The sequence below is a fragment of the Rhea americana genome, unplaced genomic scaffold (genome assembly GCF_003343005.1).
Source record: "Rhea americana isolate MKP2758 unplaced genomic scaffold, rheAme1 scaffold_1, whole genome shotgun sequence".
Lineage (NCBI taxonomy): Eukaryota > Metazoa > Chordata > Aves > Rheiformes > Rheidae > Rhea > Rhea americana.
In genome coordinates this window covers 3,331,107-3,344,826 of record NW_028185038.1, presented here as the reverse complement: position 1 = coordinate 3,344,826, position 13,720 = coordinate 3,331,107, and the positions used below count along the sequence as shown (strand labels likewise).

General features: G+C 35.0%; 1 protein-coding gene across 1 annotated transcript in view; it reads left to right on the top strand.

Annotated features, from left to right (window-relative positions):
* Positions 1 to 13,720, top strand: part of TBC1D22A (TBC1 domain family member 22A) — a 193,118-nt gene that overhangs the window by 106,151 nt on the left and 73,247 nt on the right. The window contains exon 11 of the mRNA XM_085326332.1: positions 8,831 to 8,958. Within this exon, the coding sequence (XP_085182458.1) occupies positions 8,831 to 8,958 (128 nt within the window). The remainder of the gene's footprint in view (positions 1 to 8,830; positions 8,959 to 13,720) is intronic.

Here is a 13,720-nt window from a genome sequence, read left to right as displayed (position 1 = left end):
TATGAGTTTGTTACTACTTATTTAAAAATCATAGTAATGTTATAAGCTGTCACCTTGGTGTTTTTTAGTTTTCTTATTTTCTCAAGTCATTCTGTAAATGAAATTGGTGCTGTTACTGATGTCTGATCTCTAGTCATGAGTAGTCCAKCAAGACCAAAAGAAGCATTTTAAATAGTGTTTTCTCACTTTTTTCATGGTAATGGGGGCCCTGGTTCACCTTTCTAACCTAAAACTTGAATTTTTACAAAATCAAGGCACTGTACTTTCATGTAAATGAGCTGGACCTGTGGTCTAATGAAAAATGAACTYCCTTTCCCCTATGAGATTAATCTTACACTTGCTGGGACCTGGAATAGACCTTTTCAGTATCCAAACTGGATGTTTTCATRCTTTAAAAGTTATTCTTAATTTTAGGGCTTTTTCAGGTATTTCATGTAGAACACATTCTTCTCATACTTACACTTTGGTTGCGTGTAATGTCTGTGAGTTGCTACAAGCTTCAGAAGTTCCAGAGCAAATACTGATGCTTTAACAGATACTGCCAATTGGATTCATTTGCCATACTATTCTTACCTGCAATATAAAATAAACCTTTGAGAATGTTGTAGAAGTTTCAAATTAATGCAATTCTTTCTCCTCTTCCTTCCTTTGCATGCTTCTGCCCTCTTCCCTTTTAATGTATTTTACACAACAGTTGATTGCTTCTAATTAGTCTGTACTAGATATAATCTCRCAGGACTGGACTATACTAGACCTTCCAATTCTACCATTTCCATTTGTTTTCATTTAGCTGCTGTTTTTAACCAGCAGATGAGTGTTACACATACTCTGGCAATTACAGAGTTCAGAATTTTCTAATGAGCGTTTTCTGTCACACACACACACACACACAAAAAAAAAAAAAAAAAAAAAAAAAAAAAAAAAAAAATCTATCTTGAAACAGTTCACTTCCATTTCCAGTTCAAGATAACGATGTTGATACTAGCAATGTAGTCTTTGCAAAAGGGAGGCTGTTTCACATCTTTTTTGAACGTGCCTACTTCATGTACTGACTGGAACATCTTTGTAATCAGGTTTGTGATGTCCTACAGAACACCTTAATTGAATATGGTGATTCACAGAATACAAAATACTCCAAATATGACCTGATCTCATCAAATCTAGTACAAAAAATTGGTTATTTTGGATATTCCTTCTTCCAGAATATCCAGCAAAATTGCATTCTACTGGTGAAAGAGGTGTTCCTATTTCAGTCTTGGCTCAGTGTCAAAATGAGTTTCTGCATGATTGTTCTGGACCAAGAAGTTACCTATATGATTTGAAATGAATATGTACCATGTTTTACTTCTGATTATGTGTTTTCCATTTTGTGAATRTACTAATCAGCTTTCCTTAGAAAGTTCATCCCCTGTTGTCAGCAAATGTTAAGCAAAGTTTGCATATGAATGTGTTCTACCTGACTTCTGTCAACTAGATCAATAACAGATACTTATCATATTCCTATTTGGAGAGCTCGTTTTGGTGATCTGGGAGCTCTAGACCTCTGTTCACGCGCAGAGCAGTGCGTCAAGGTGTCATGAGACCATCGTGCTCCTGTTAAAGCGCAGCCGGTCTGAGGACATCTGCCTCTCAGGAGCTTTGTCAGATAAGGCCTTARGGCCGTCAATGGGCAGGTGGAGCTGCTTCAGGCAGCCTGTTCACAATGCAGTGCGCCACATCCCTTTCCAGGTGCGGTTACCTTGAGGTTAGCTTGTTCCGGTGGCCAGCAAGACATGCCAGACCTTCTGTAGAGTTTTCTGCCAAACTTTTCATAATCCCCTAAGAAGGAAATCTGATTAAAATTAAAATGCTTGTTCATCTTTTCAGATTTCCAGAGGCAAAGCCTCATTGCAAATCTWTCCGTTAAGCATACTCTGGCATTTTATTTACACAGGAGAAGAAGCTGGTAAAGATCTCTTATGTTTGTTCATGTCTGTGAATGAGAAGTTATAAGGGATTGGCTTTGTGAACAGAGACTGTAAAACCAGATAATTGACTGTATGAGCACTTGTTGCCTGTCTCAAATGGGAGCCTTCATAAACAATCAAGGCTCTGCAATGGCTCAGAGGTGTTGTGGACTAACACTTRCTTCGTGCACCTGCTGGGTGGTCATTCAAAACTTGAATTCATACCTTGCAACAGCTGGATAATGCTTCGGGCATTCAGAACACAGTGCTTGGCTTGGACGAGCGTTCATTCGGTTGTATGATCCAGTGATTGTTTTGCCATCTATAGTGGCGTTGGAAAAAMTGCATATGTGTATATAGGTATGCGTACATATATTTTATTTGGAGTGGTGCTCAAAAACACACTCTCTACAATTTTTCTGTAGATACAGATAAATTATCTGTGTGTGCATTTGCTATTCATTCTTAGCGTTTTTTGTTTGTTTGTTTGTTTGTTTGTTTTTAGCATTCCTGGACACTTTTTGCAGTTGAGAGAATGAAGACTAGAAAGCATACAAGGTCCCCTTATGTTTGTGTGTGGCACAGAGCCAAGGAGGTGGCATGGGCACTGCGTGTGCACTGCTATACAGGGACTGCCTCTAGCACGTGCATATACTCTCAGTAATGTACAAATAGAAAACTGTTTGTATTTTTTTTAGGTGAAATAATGTATCTTGTTGAAAAGCTTTTCATCTCTGAAAAAAAACTGTATCTGGTTGAAAAATTTTTCATCTCTGAGATGTGCTTGCTATATTTAACTGTATTATAGTATAATACTTGAAGGCTGAGTACTCAACTTAAAAAAAAATTCTTTATCAATTTTCCTCTTCTTGTCCCTTTCATCCTATTCTCAAATTCTCCAGTGTATTTCATTTCATTCTCATCTCAGATTCCTTCAGGGTATTTTCTGTTGTATTTGAAAAAGAAAACTCTGTTACTTCTACTGCTTTTCATGTAAATTACAAGTAATTATTTTCTTTTTTCAGTTTTCAGTACAGAGGCTTTACAACTGTATCACGTATCTGTTCAAAATCTTATGGACAGCTACAGCATTTTGTCTATATTTTTTGTTTATGTTGTTAAAATCCAGAATTTGAAAGGTGATAACATTTTATATAGGTTTAAAGTTGCAGAGGAAAATATTTTATCTTTTTTTAAATGAAGGTGTGAAGTACATGTGCCAACAGAGCAATAATTCAAGAATTTGCAAAATGTCTGTAATTGCTAATATACTTTTAAACAAATGTATAGTTACATTCTAGAATTTGTAACACTTACAAATTCCATGTGATAAAATAGATGAAGAAGAAAACTATCATCTATCTATATTTAAAATAAAATGTAAAACTAGAAAAGGTTAGAGATTCCAAACTTGGAAAAAGAAAAAGGCAGGGAAGGAGGGGAAGGAACATGAGTACTTTGGATATACTGCATCCTTCCAGGATTACTCTCCTCCCACCCCCCCCCAACTACATTCTGCCTGTATTAAACTATCACTTACCACAGTTTGAATAGCAGCCAACATTTACAGGCTAATCAATCGGGAATGACAATGTTCACCTTTTTATATTCCATTTCTAAATATTTTGGTCTTAGTTGCATCTATGTAACAAAGATGGCCAATAGAACTGAAAATACTGAATTACTAGATACTAGAAGAGTAGGCGATTGAAATAGTAGGCATTGGCTAATACCAACTCCGTCTGAGCCACATTATTTGTCGATTGCATGTTTGCTCTGTAGACTTTTGTTAAATTTTATAATGTTGCTGTTAATACTAATCAAATTTTATTTTCTTTAGATGACAAGTTTAGGCAAGCTTTTTCATAGTTTTGTGTGTATATAAATTCCTATGTTAGTATTTAGTTGGAATTATATGCATACCTGAGAATGTATATGTAGGAAAAGGTAAATGTAGGTGGTGTATTTATTTTCCAATGAGGTATAGTTTTTTATACTCAGACCTAAGTTTAATTTCAAGTGTTCCAAAGATATTAAATAATGCAAATGCACAGCTAGGATATCCAGATTGTGATCACTCTTGCTGCCATTCAGTAAATTATTATAGGCTAGAATGTTTTAGTGTTGATAGAMCCCCTGATTAAACTGACTCTAAAGAAATACATTTATTTCTTTTTTTTTCTGGATTTACACAGGGCAAAAGGTTTTCTTTTTTTTTTAATGTAGAATTTCTTAAAAAAAAAAAAATCCAGGAATATGCATTCTTAATTGATTTCTTAACAGAATTTTGGTTATCTTAATTCTCAAACTTGTCACAAGTTTGTTTCTTGATTTATTTTTGTTAAAGGAAGGATCAGATAGGCTTCCTTAATATGTTGATGTAGAAAAGTGACCTCAAATACTTTGATGATAAAAACTCAGCGTTGTCAAGTGCACCTAAGAAGCTAAAGATCCAAGTCATCCTGGATGTCAGTATAAGACACTAATGAAAATATTTTCATATGAAATCAGTGTTCATTCTAGTAGTAAGATATGTCTCTACACTCTCTACAAATCCCTCATATTTACGCACCTCGGTTTTAGAGATACTTCCTTACTTACTTTTTAGGGCTAACTGTTATGCAAATAGCGTAGTAAAAACTTGTAGCATCTTATTAGTAATCCGCTGTAGTCTCCCATCCTTCTGGTAGCTAGAATCTTGTGCTTTGCCAGTAACTGGAGGTTCGTAATATTTCTTAGAGGCAGTTACTAGAGTCTCAAACTTTCCTCATTTTTCTTGARAGCAGTTGATGGAAGCTAAGAAGATTAAGTCCGCTTCTTTCTTTGTAAAATCACGGGCTCATGCTGAAGTGGAAGTTGTGCAGGCCTAAAGTTTTGCAATGTTCTGCTATGTCAGAAACTTTTAGCCCTTGTTAGATTAATGAATATCTGACTGTGGAAGTGTGTGTTGTCCTGTTTACACAATAATAATAATAATAATAATAAGTTTAATCCTTGGCAGTCTGTACCAGGTTCTTTTCATTTTTCCTCTTGGATTTATCAGATGATAGATGTAGTAATATAATTTTGTGACTTTTGTGATCTCCCCGCTCTTAATTTACTCAAATTCTGAATAATTATAAAAGCATTTTATGTAGTACACGAAATATTTAAGTTCTTCTGGTGATACAGTACTTCAGAATGCGTGTATTTTATATTAATCAGACAATCTACTTCACCAAAATTTTCTTTGTGTATAGATTTATTGAAACTATTGGGAAACGTGTTAAATAAAATTCTTGATTCTTTTGCATTTTTTATAAAGACTGTGTTTTTAAAAACCGTAGCATAATTTTATTATCAGAAACTGCAGTATAAGTATTTCATGAAAAATACTTGAGGTCTGGAGGTTGGCAGTAATTATCTCTTGCTTGTTCATTGCATATACATACTTATGTCCAGAAATGGAAAATTTAAATTGAGAATTACCTTTATCAGTAAAATAGCTTCTACTTACAATTACTTACAAAGTAGAAAGAATGAGCCTGAAAGTCAATGTATTTTGTATTCCAGTCTTGTATCAATTGTATATAACGCATAGAGTTTAGTAGACTGGTTTTTAACATAGAGCAGAAAGCAACTTTCAAAAAATTAATTAAGGCTATTAAAAACTGTAGTTGAAATATCACAGTTGACACAGTTTATTGTTCTTCGTTACTTAAGTTAAATGGCTGTGAGTAATCAAGTGTGATTTGTTTCTGCTATGTGAAGAACAAAAGTGTTAGGTAGTATTTGAGAATTAAGGCTTCTGTTAAAAATAAAGCTGACCTTTTGTATCCTGCTTGGTGTAGTGGATTATCTAATTAGTAGTCTGCAATATAGGTATCTAAATTTGATATTTTTAAGATAACATTAACATAGTATCTCACTTCAGCATATTAAACTTTTGGGTAAATTTGCCTGAGCAAATGCAGATGCATGGTAGTAATTCTGCACTTTGCCTGAATAGCTGTTAGTGGCTGTGAGGCGTGAAGGCATCTAACCATGTGGAAAATGAAAATAGAAGAACTTCTGAAGCTTGTACTCTCTTCAAAATACGCACTTTTAAGTATAAATTGCCTTGATCTATTTTTAAGTCTGTTTCTCTAAGGTAACAGGGCATATGCAATTACCATACCTGTCCCTCCTTCCAGTAACTTTTCATGCTGAAAACTTACTGCCTTAGCATTTTACAGAGGGACAACAAGCTCTAACCGTGCGGAATTCCACARCTTTTATCAGCTCAATTGTTGATAGAGAAGAAAGTGACCCAAGTTAGTAATGCTGCTGAGGAAGGGCTGCAGAGCAAGGCCAGCAGGTAGCTGTTCCTTTTGGAGGGCTGGCTACAGCTAGATCCTTGGAGTGCATGAGCTGAGGAGCTTGTGGGGAGCCCAGGAAAGAAGGGGAGAAGGTGATGCAAGGACATTAGGTTTGTAGAGAAAGGATGAAAGTCACTGGGTATTGGGACTGAAAAGTGGGGGTTATTATGGATAGGGGAACATGGATCACACCATTCTTTCTTCTAAAACTATTAAATGCAAGTTTATAGGCACAGTATGCAATGGTAATGCAGTTGTACTTGTACGCATAGCGACTGAGAAGGAGAGGGATTATGCAGGGGTTGATGAGATCCCTTAAAAGTACACACAGTCATTACCTTTCTGCCCTTGTTCTCTACTTTTTCACATCCTATAGGAGTGGTGGTTCAGTCTATTATATAGCAGCAATTTCTAATTACTTGGAATGGGTTACATATAGAAATGAAATCATTTAAAGATGATTCACACATCTTTATATATAATTACAATTTTTAAAAGTTCACAGGAGAAGTAACAGGTAATTGTAAGAAGTAYGTAAACAATTTTATATAGTTGTCTCTGTTTATATACAGAAGCATACTACTTTAAAGAAAGAAAAGATGCCACAATTGACTGAAGGGTCCTGAGCCAAAGGTGATTAGAGGGTGAGAGTGTACTGGAGAAACATCATTGCTTTGCAAACTTTGGCAGGCATCTGGGTTTAGGCACTGCTGGAGACAGGATGTTAGAATCGTAGAATCACAGAATCAGTAAGTTTGGAAGGGACCTCTGGAGATCATCTAGTCCAACCTCCTTGCTCAGCAGGGTCACCTAGAGCATGTTAGACAGGGTTGCGTCCAGCTGGGCCTTGAAGATCTCCAGAGAAGGAGACTCCACAACCTCTCTGGGCAACCTGTGCCAGTGCTCAGTCACTCTCACAGGGAAGAAATTSCCCCTCACGGTCAGGCAGAGCTTCCTGTGTTTCAGTTTGTGCCCATTGCCTCTTGTCCTGTCACGTGGGACAACCGAAMAGAGTTTGTCCCTGTCCCCTTGACACYCCCCCTTCAGGTACTTRWRCACATTGATCAGATCCCCCCTCAGTCGTCTCTTCCCCAGGCTGAAGAGGCCCAGCTCTCGCAGCCGTTCCTCATAGGGGCAGGTGCTCCAGCCCTCTGATCATCTTTGTAGCCGTACACTGGACTCTCTGCAGTAGCTCCATGTCTCTGTTGGAGTGGGGAGCCSAGGACTGGACACAGTACTCGMGATGAGGCCTCCCCAGGGCTGAGYAGAGGGGCAGGATCACCTCCCTYGACCTGCTGGCAMCACTCTTCCYAATGCACCCCAGGAKACCATTGGCCTTSTTGGCCATAAGGGCATGTTGCTATGTTGCACAAGATGGACTTTGGTGCAACTTACTGTTGCTATTCTGTTTTCCTATATCCACACAAACTATCTTGAGAAAATATCGAGTGAATAACTTCACTCTAGGTCTTTAAAGTCTGACAAAATTTTAAATAACYAAAAGTAGTGTTTTGTTAGGCTGGTTTTATTGGACCCTACAATTCTGTAGAGACAAGCTAAAATTTAATAGTAGTTGAATTGAGTGAAACTTTGTTCCCTAGGTTTGTGCTGCATACTCAGAGCACTCTTTTATTCTCTGTTGCATTTCAACTTAGAGGCTCTAGGAAGCAAATTTGGTTGTGCAGACTAACTACCAATGTGTTTTTTAGAAGGATTCAGATGTTTCCCAAAAGTCTTTAACCACCTGCTGTAATGTATAATTTAACTTATACTACCTTAACCTTTATGCAGTGCTTCCTTGTGACAGTACTACTACATTTTTTTTTCTTCTTCTTCTTCTTCTTCTTTTTATTTTTTTTTTAGTGCCTTCTTAGTTCTTCTTGAACAATGTGAAATGAAAAATTTGGAAGTTCAGCTTGTATTCCCTTTTTAGCAGCAAATTTTCTGTGAATGAGGATGAAGGATGATATGGGTAGCAAAATCTCCGAAGAATATATTATGTAAATAAATTTATGTAAAGGAATAAGGCTTTCTTTAGGCTTTAACGTRGAGTCCTTGTCGTATGTTCATCCAAAGTAGACATTAACATTTTTTTTGTCTACTGTAGTTGTAATTTACATCATGCTGTTATAATACTTAAGTCTCTTAACTAAAATGTATTAACAGGATGTCTTTGATCCTTTTTTTTTGGGAGGGGGGGGAATTCTGCTTGACATATAAAAGTTACACTGATATATTAATTCTGTTAGCTATAGGAATAACCCATGCAGGTGATTATCTCGGCTTTCAAACAGTAACAGAATTTAAAATAGCACAGCTGAGAGCAGTTGTTCAGTTGTTTAATTGTTTAAGCCATCTAGAGGCAGAAAACTAGATCCGGTGTAATGTTTAATTAGTCATTTCTACTTTTTAGATTTTCATTTAGTTGTAAGAATGTGTRTGCACCACCAAATTTTATCTGTCTGGGATGGGAAGAGTGTTTTATTTTTTGGACAGTGAATTTAATATTTATGGACTGAAGAAAATGCSTGTTTATTCTGTCTTCAGAACAAGTTCATAGGCACTTGGATCAGCATGAAGTGAAATACTTGCAATTTGCTTTCCGTTGGATGAATAACTTGCTGATGAGGGAAGTCCCCTTACGGTGTACCATCAGGCTATGGGACACATACCAAGTAAGTATTACCTTTACACATTCACAACTCTGATAGTATGTTTTAGACATGTAAGGTTTTTTGCTTGTTAACTTTAGTGAACATTTTGTATCAGTGTCATCTGAGAATTATAACAGTAAAGGGAAAAGGTCTTCAGGTGATCATTACCACTTAGAAARCACTTCATGCTTTCAGTCATCCTGCTCTGAAAAAACAAGCAGAACTTGATATCATCACAATTTGTTTTTTGTTTAATTGAAGTGATTAATACCCTCTCCTAACTCTTCAGCGAAGAGCAAAATATTGTTTTACTTAATAAGTGCCCTCTATTGTTTCTATGTTCCAGATTTCTCCCTGTCCTCCTACTTAGCTGCTCACTCCAGTTTTAGTTTCTAGTCTCCAGTTCCCGAAGCCAATGCTCATCCTTCAGTCGTATCTTCTGTCTTATTATTTCTCCTGACTAGACTCCTTGTATTACTGAACTCTCATTGAGATAATTGTTTTTTCTCAATAATTTAATGCCCAGCTGCCAAGTGGGCAAGTGAAAAAACTCATGTCGGGGGAAAAAGAAAGTTTTCCTGTTCTTAATWCTGTTTCTTGATATTCCAGTGACTTCTGGTTGCAATTTTTAATATACATTTAAACAGTGCACTTCTGTTTAGTAGATCTGATGTTAAAATTAACTAAAAAAATCTAAAAGTGTAAAAATAATTCATGAGAAATTTCAGCTGAACTAGTTTCATAAACATGGGAGTAACTGAAGTAACTCATAATTATGTCTTAATGAGACATAATATCTTTAAATATTGGGGTTGTTACACCTGCTTGTTATACAGCAGTGTTTAGTTAGTTTAGACCTTAATACCAGAAAGTACATTTAGATCATCTATTCAGACCTCTGACAGAGAATTACAAATTGCTTATTATTTCTTTAATAGTAGAGCCCAATAAGTTGTTTCAATAAAGTGTGTTTTCTAGAAAGACATCTGAATCTGATATGAAAATGTCAAGGTGTGAGGAAGCTATCACTTTTCTTGCTACTCTGTCGTTAAAAGTTTTATTTGATTGATTATTTTCAACAATTTTTTTAATTAAGTTTGATTACTGCTTCCATTTGGGGTTCCTTCCTATTTCCCATTGCTTTCTTTATCTGATGATAATCTATTACTGTCCGAGAATAATCTATTATTCATTTCAACATCTGGTAGTGCATGGTATTTTCTTCCATTGAAAGTAGTTAAACTTCATAAGATCTTTCTGATAAGCTAAAAGTTTGAGGTAGTTGTGTTTCACTGTAGTTAATTTCGCTGATATTTGAATAATTTTTGTTACCATTGCTGTAGCATTTCAAACTTCTGAAATTTTTCACAGTGTTGACTCTAGCACTGCATTTGGTACTTGATCATTAGTCTCATCAGTATGCTGTACAGGTAGATGTAAAATCTCTTCCTTGCTCTAGTTCACTGTGCGGATGCATCCAAGGATTAGCTGTTTTTGCCAAAACTTCATTTTGAGCTCGTGATATGTGAGCTGTGTTTCCTCAATAGTTTTAAGAAATTTCATCTGAAGGACCAAGCTTTTATCTTACTTTCTTAGATTATTGCCATGCAGAACATAATCACTTGTTATCACTAGACTATAGGCAATTGTCATGCTCCAGTTCAATGGGTTCTTTATCCATAATTTGATATTTCTGAGATTCTAATTATTAAATTCTTATTTGGAGAAAATATTGCTGTATTATAGTAGTCATCTATAGTATTTAAAAACTAATTACTTACCCATKCACATGAGATTCTGAAGTACATCTTTTAAATGAAAGTTTCTCATATCATATGACTATTTTTTGTATGGTAAGCAACTGTATAAGGAGTAATTTTTTTCYCTTTCGACTCGGTACGTGCAGCAGATCTATATTATTTCTTAGGTTTGGTTATTTAGTATACTATTCYTATGCACTTTTTACTTAATAAAATATTTAAAATCAGTAAGGATATCTTAATGAAGAAGGTCACCTTCTGCAAAAACTAAAACAATGTTACAAATTGCTTATTAGATTTCATTTGTGCTTATAGCAAATATCTCCCTCATCCAATACCAATAATAAGACTAATAAATGCAGTGTAACTACAAGAGCTAGTGAAGTTTGTACTGATGTGTTAAGCAGTAACATTATAGATTTCTCTACAAATAACTAGTCACTAAATCATTTTGGTTGCATATGATTTTTAACTTAATCATTTAGCAATTGTATTGGCAGTGTTCAAACTACCACTTTCCAAATGGGAAAAGGATTTGGAGATGGAATTTGTTCAGTTAGCTTTATCTTCTGATTCATGTTTTTAACTGTAAAACCTGCTATAGGCTAAAATGTCATTTTAGAGATATGTTGGTAAAGAAATTTTGCTGAGTCTAGCTATGGACCTGTGAGGCTGGATTTGAGAGAGGTATTTAAAATTAGTAGAGATAGGTATATAATAGGATATCGTATTTTTTGAAAGAAACTTTAGCTTTCTAGGCATAAGTGGGAAGACAAATGCTACTAATAATTGCAAGAGTCTGAATATTACTAGATGTTTAATTGCTTTCCTCAGTGTAATCAAGGGGTAATGATGCAGTTATCAGGCTTGGTTTTGCTACTTAGCTTCTTAAGGCAAGAAGGTATGAAAATTTGGAATTTTTCCTTGCATTTCCACAGCAATGCCTTGCTCTTAGAGTAGAGCTCATTTTCTCATGAGCAGAGGGGGTTTCAGGGGCATGATAGCATACTTAATATTCTGCTATTTGATGTTTCTTACTGTGATAGATAACTGCTGCTGTTTGGAATTGTTAGACTACCATTCTGTCACTTAATATTTTTTGCAGTTATTCTATGAACTTCAGTGTAAGTAGGAGTGGACACTTAAATGATGTGCAGCTATATCTTGGTTTGTACGGTAACAGAAGTACTTTAGCCAGGATCTTAGCTTCCATCTAGTTTAATTCTGAATTCATCAATCATTTGTTGTGCTCTGTGAAGTAAGTCATTGCACATATAATTGAAAATACCTGTATTTGAGCTAATTATAGTTGAGGAAGAAATTTTTTTGAAGGTTCTTGAATCTTTCTTTTTATTTAAGTACATGCTCTAGTATTCTAAAACTGTATTTCTGAAATCCATTAAAATACATCACTGTCTTCTCTAGCAGAGCATTGCAAAGTAGAAAAAAATAAAGAATTATGCATCTTGCTTACATAGGATGTGTTGTAAAACTTTATTAGCCTTTTTTTTTTTTTTTTTTTTTTTTTTTTTTTTTTTTTTAAAAGTGAATGCTCTAAGTACCTTTTTTTTTTTTTCAGAAGTGAGATTGCTTGGTGAAATTCCCTCTAGACGCTCACATTCTAAGTCTATGGAAATGAATTACATGAATGTTCATAATCTTTGTCATATGTAAAAGGTTTCACAAGCTAAAATAGTGCAATACAAGATCTGTTTAATCTTTTTATTATCTCCTGCCTTTTTACCCTAGATGTTGTCATGTTGTTTGCCTAAAGGATGGGTAAAATAAGGTAACATGATGGCTTAATTATTCAGAATATAGCAGTGTTTAACAAATTTTTCAGCGTTTATGAAATAGAAGCAGGTTTTGTATTTGTTCCTTTCCAGAGGGGCTTCCTGTCACTCATTTAAACACTTCTTGGTATATTTGAAACAATGGCTTTGCTTGGCTTCTGTCTCTGACTTAAAAGGCTCAATATGTTGTGTTAGAAACACTAGAGTTACCTGTATGCTCCATGGTGGTAGACCAATTTCTGTAGTAGTACAGTCTTTAGTTTTAACTATCAGGAAAAAGCCTGTGTCCTTTTTTTTTTCTTTTTTTCTTTTTTTTAATGTTTAAATATTTAATTCTAAAGTGTGTCTGACTGCTGGGCATTTGGGAGCTGGAAGGCAGTCCCTAACAGTACCGTCAACATCAGGTACTCTTCCCAGTATGAGACGTTATACTGGCTAATTTTGAAATGGGCTAAGAATTTTCATTTGCATTTCAATATTTTTTAAAGTTACTTTTCATGTAGAATGCAGTGCCTGTATTTTTCCCATGCTATTTCGCTTCTACTCTGCTATTCTTACATAACTTTTGTGCTGTCTTTCATCCATCAGTTTCTCTGTGTAAATAAATCTAAGGAAGCACACAATTTGCTGAAGAGACCCTGTCAGACGTTAGAGAGTTAAAAGCTTACTCAGACTTTTGCCTTTGGTAAAGTCTAACATTTATCTGAATCTGAAACTGTGGTTTCTTAAAAAAAAAAAAAATGCATAGGACGTAAATGTTTTATAGAAACATGAGAAATTGAATCTGCCTAAGATCATCTTYTTATAGAAATTTAAAAGGTAGACGCCTAATTCAACAAGAACATTTTAATTTTTTACTGTGTTTCCAGTCAATATAAATGATCAACTAGACACTCTAATTCCCTGAATATGAGGTGATTTAAGTCTGTTTTCCAATAGAGTTGTCCCGTGATTAGTGTTCATTTAAAAAAAAAAAAAAAAAAAAAAAAAAAAAAAAAAAAAAAAAGGAAAGAAAAAGAAAAAAATTGGAAGTTACAACAAGAATTTATTTCTCAAGAGACATTCGAGAAACTACACAGGAAAGGTATTATTGCTGCCATAGTCTCAATCAAAACCTAAGCTAGCTGAAATGACAGAGATTTTAAGGAGACTACTGAAATTAGATTTTATTTTCATAACCAGGAGCCCTGAATATTTTTATGGCATTTTTAACATCTCTTTTTCATATTG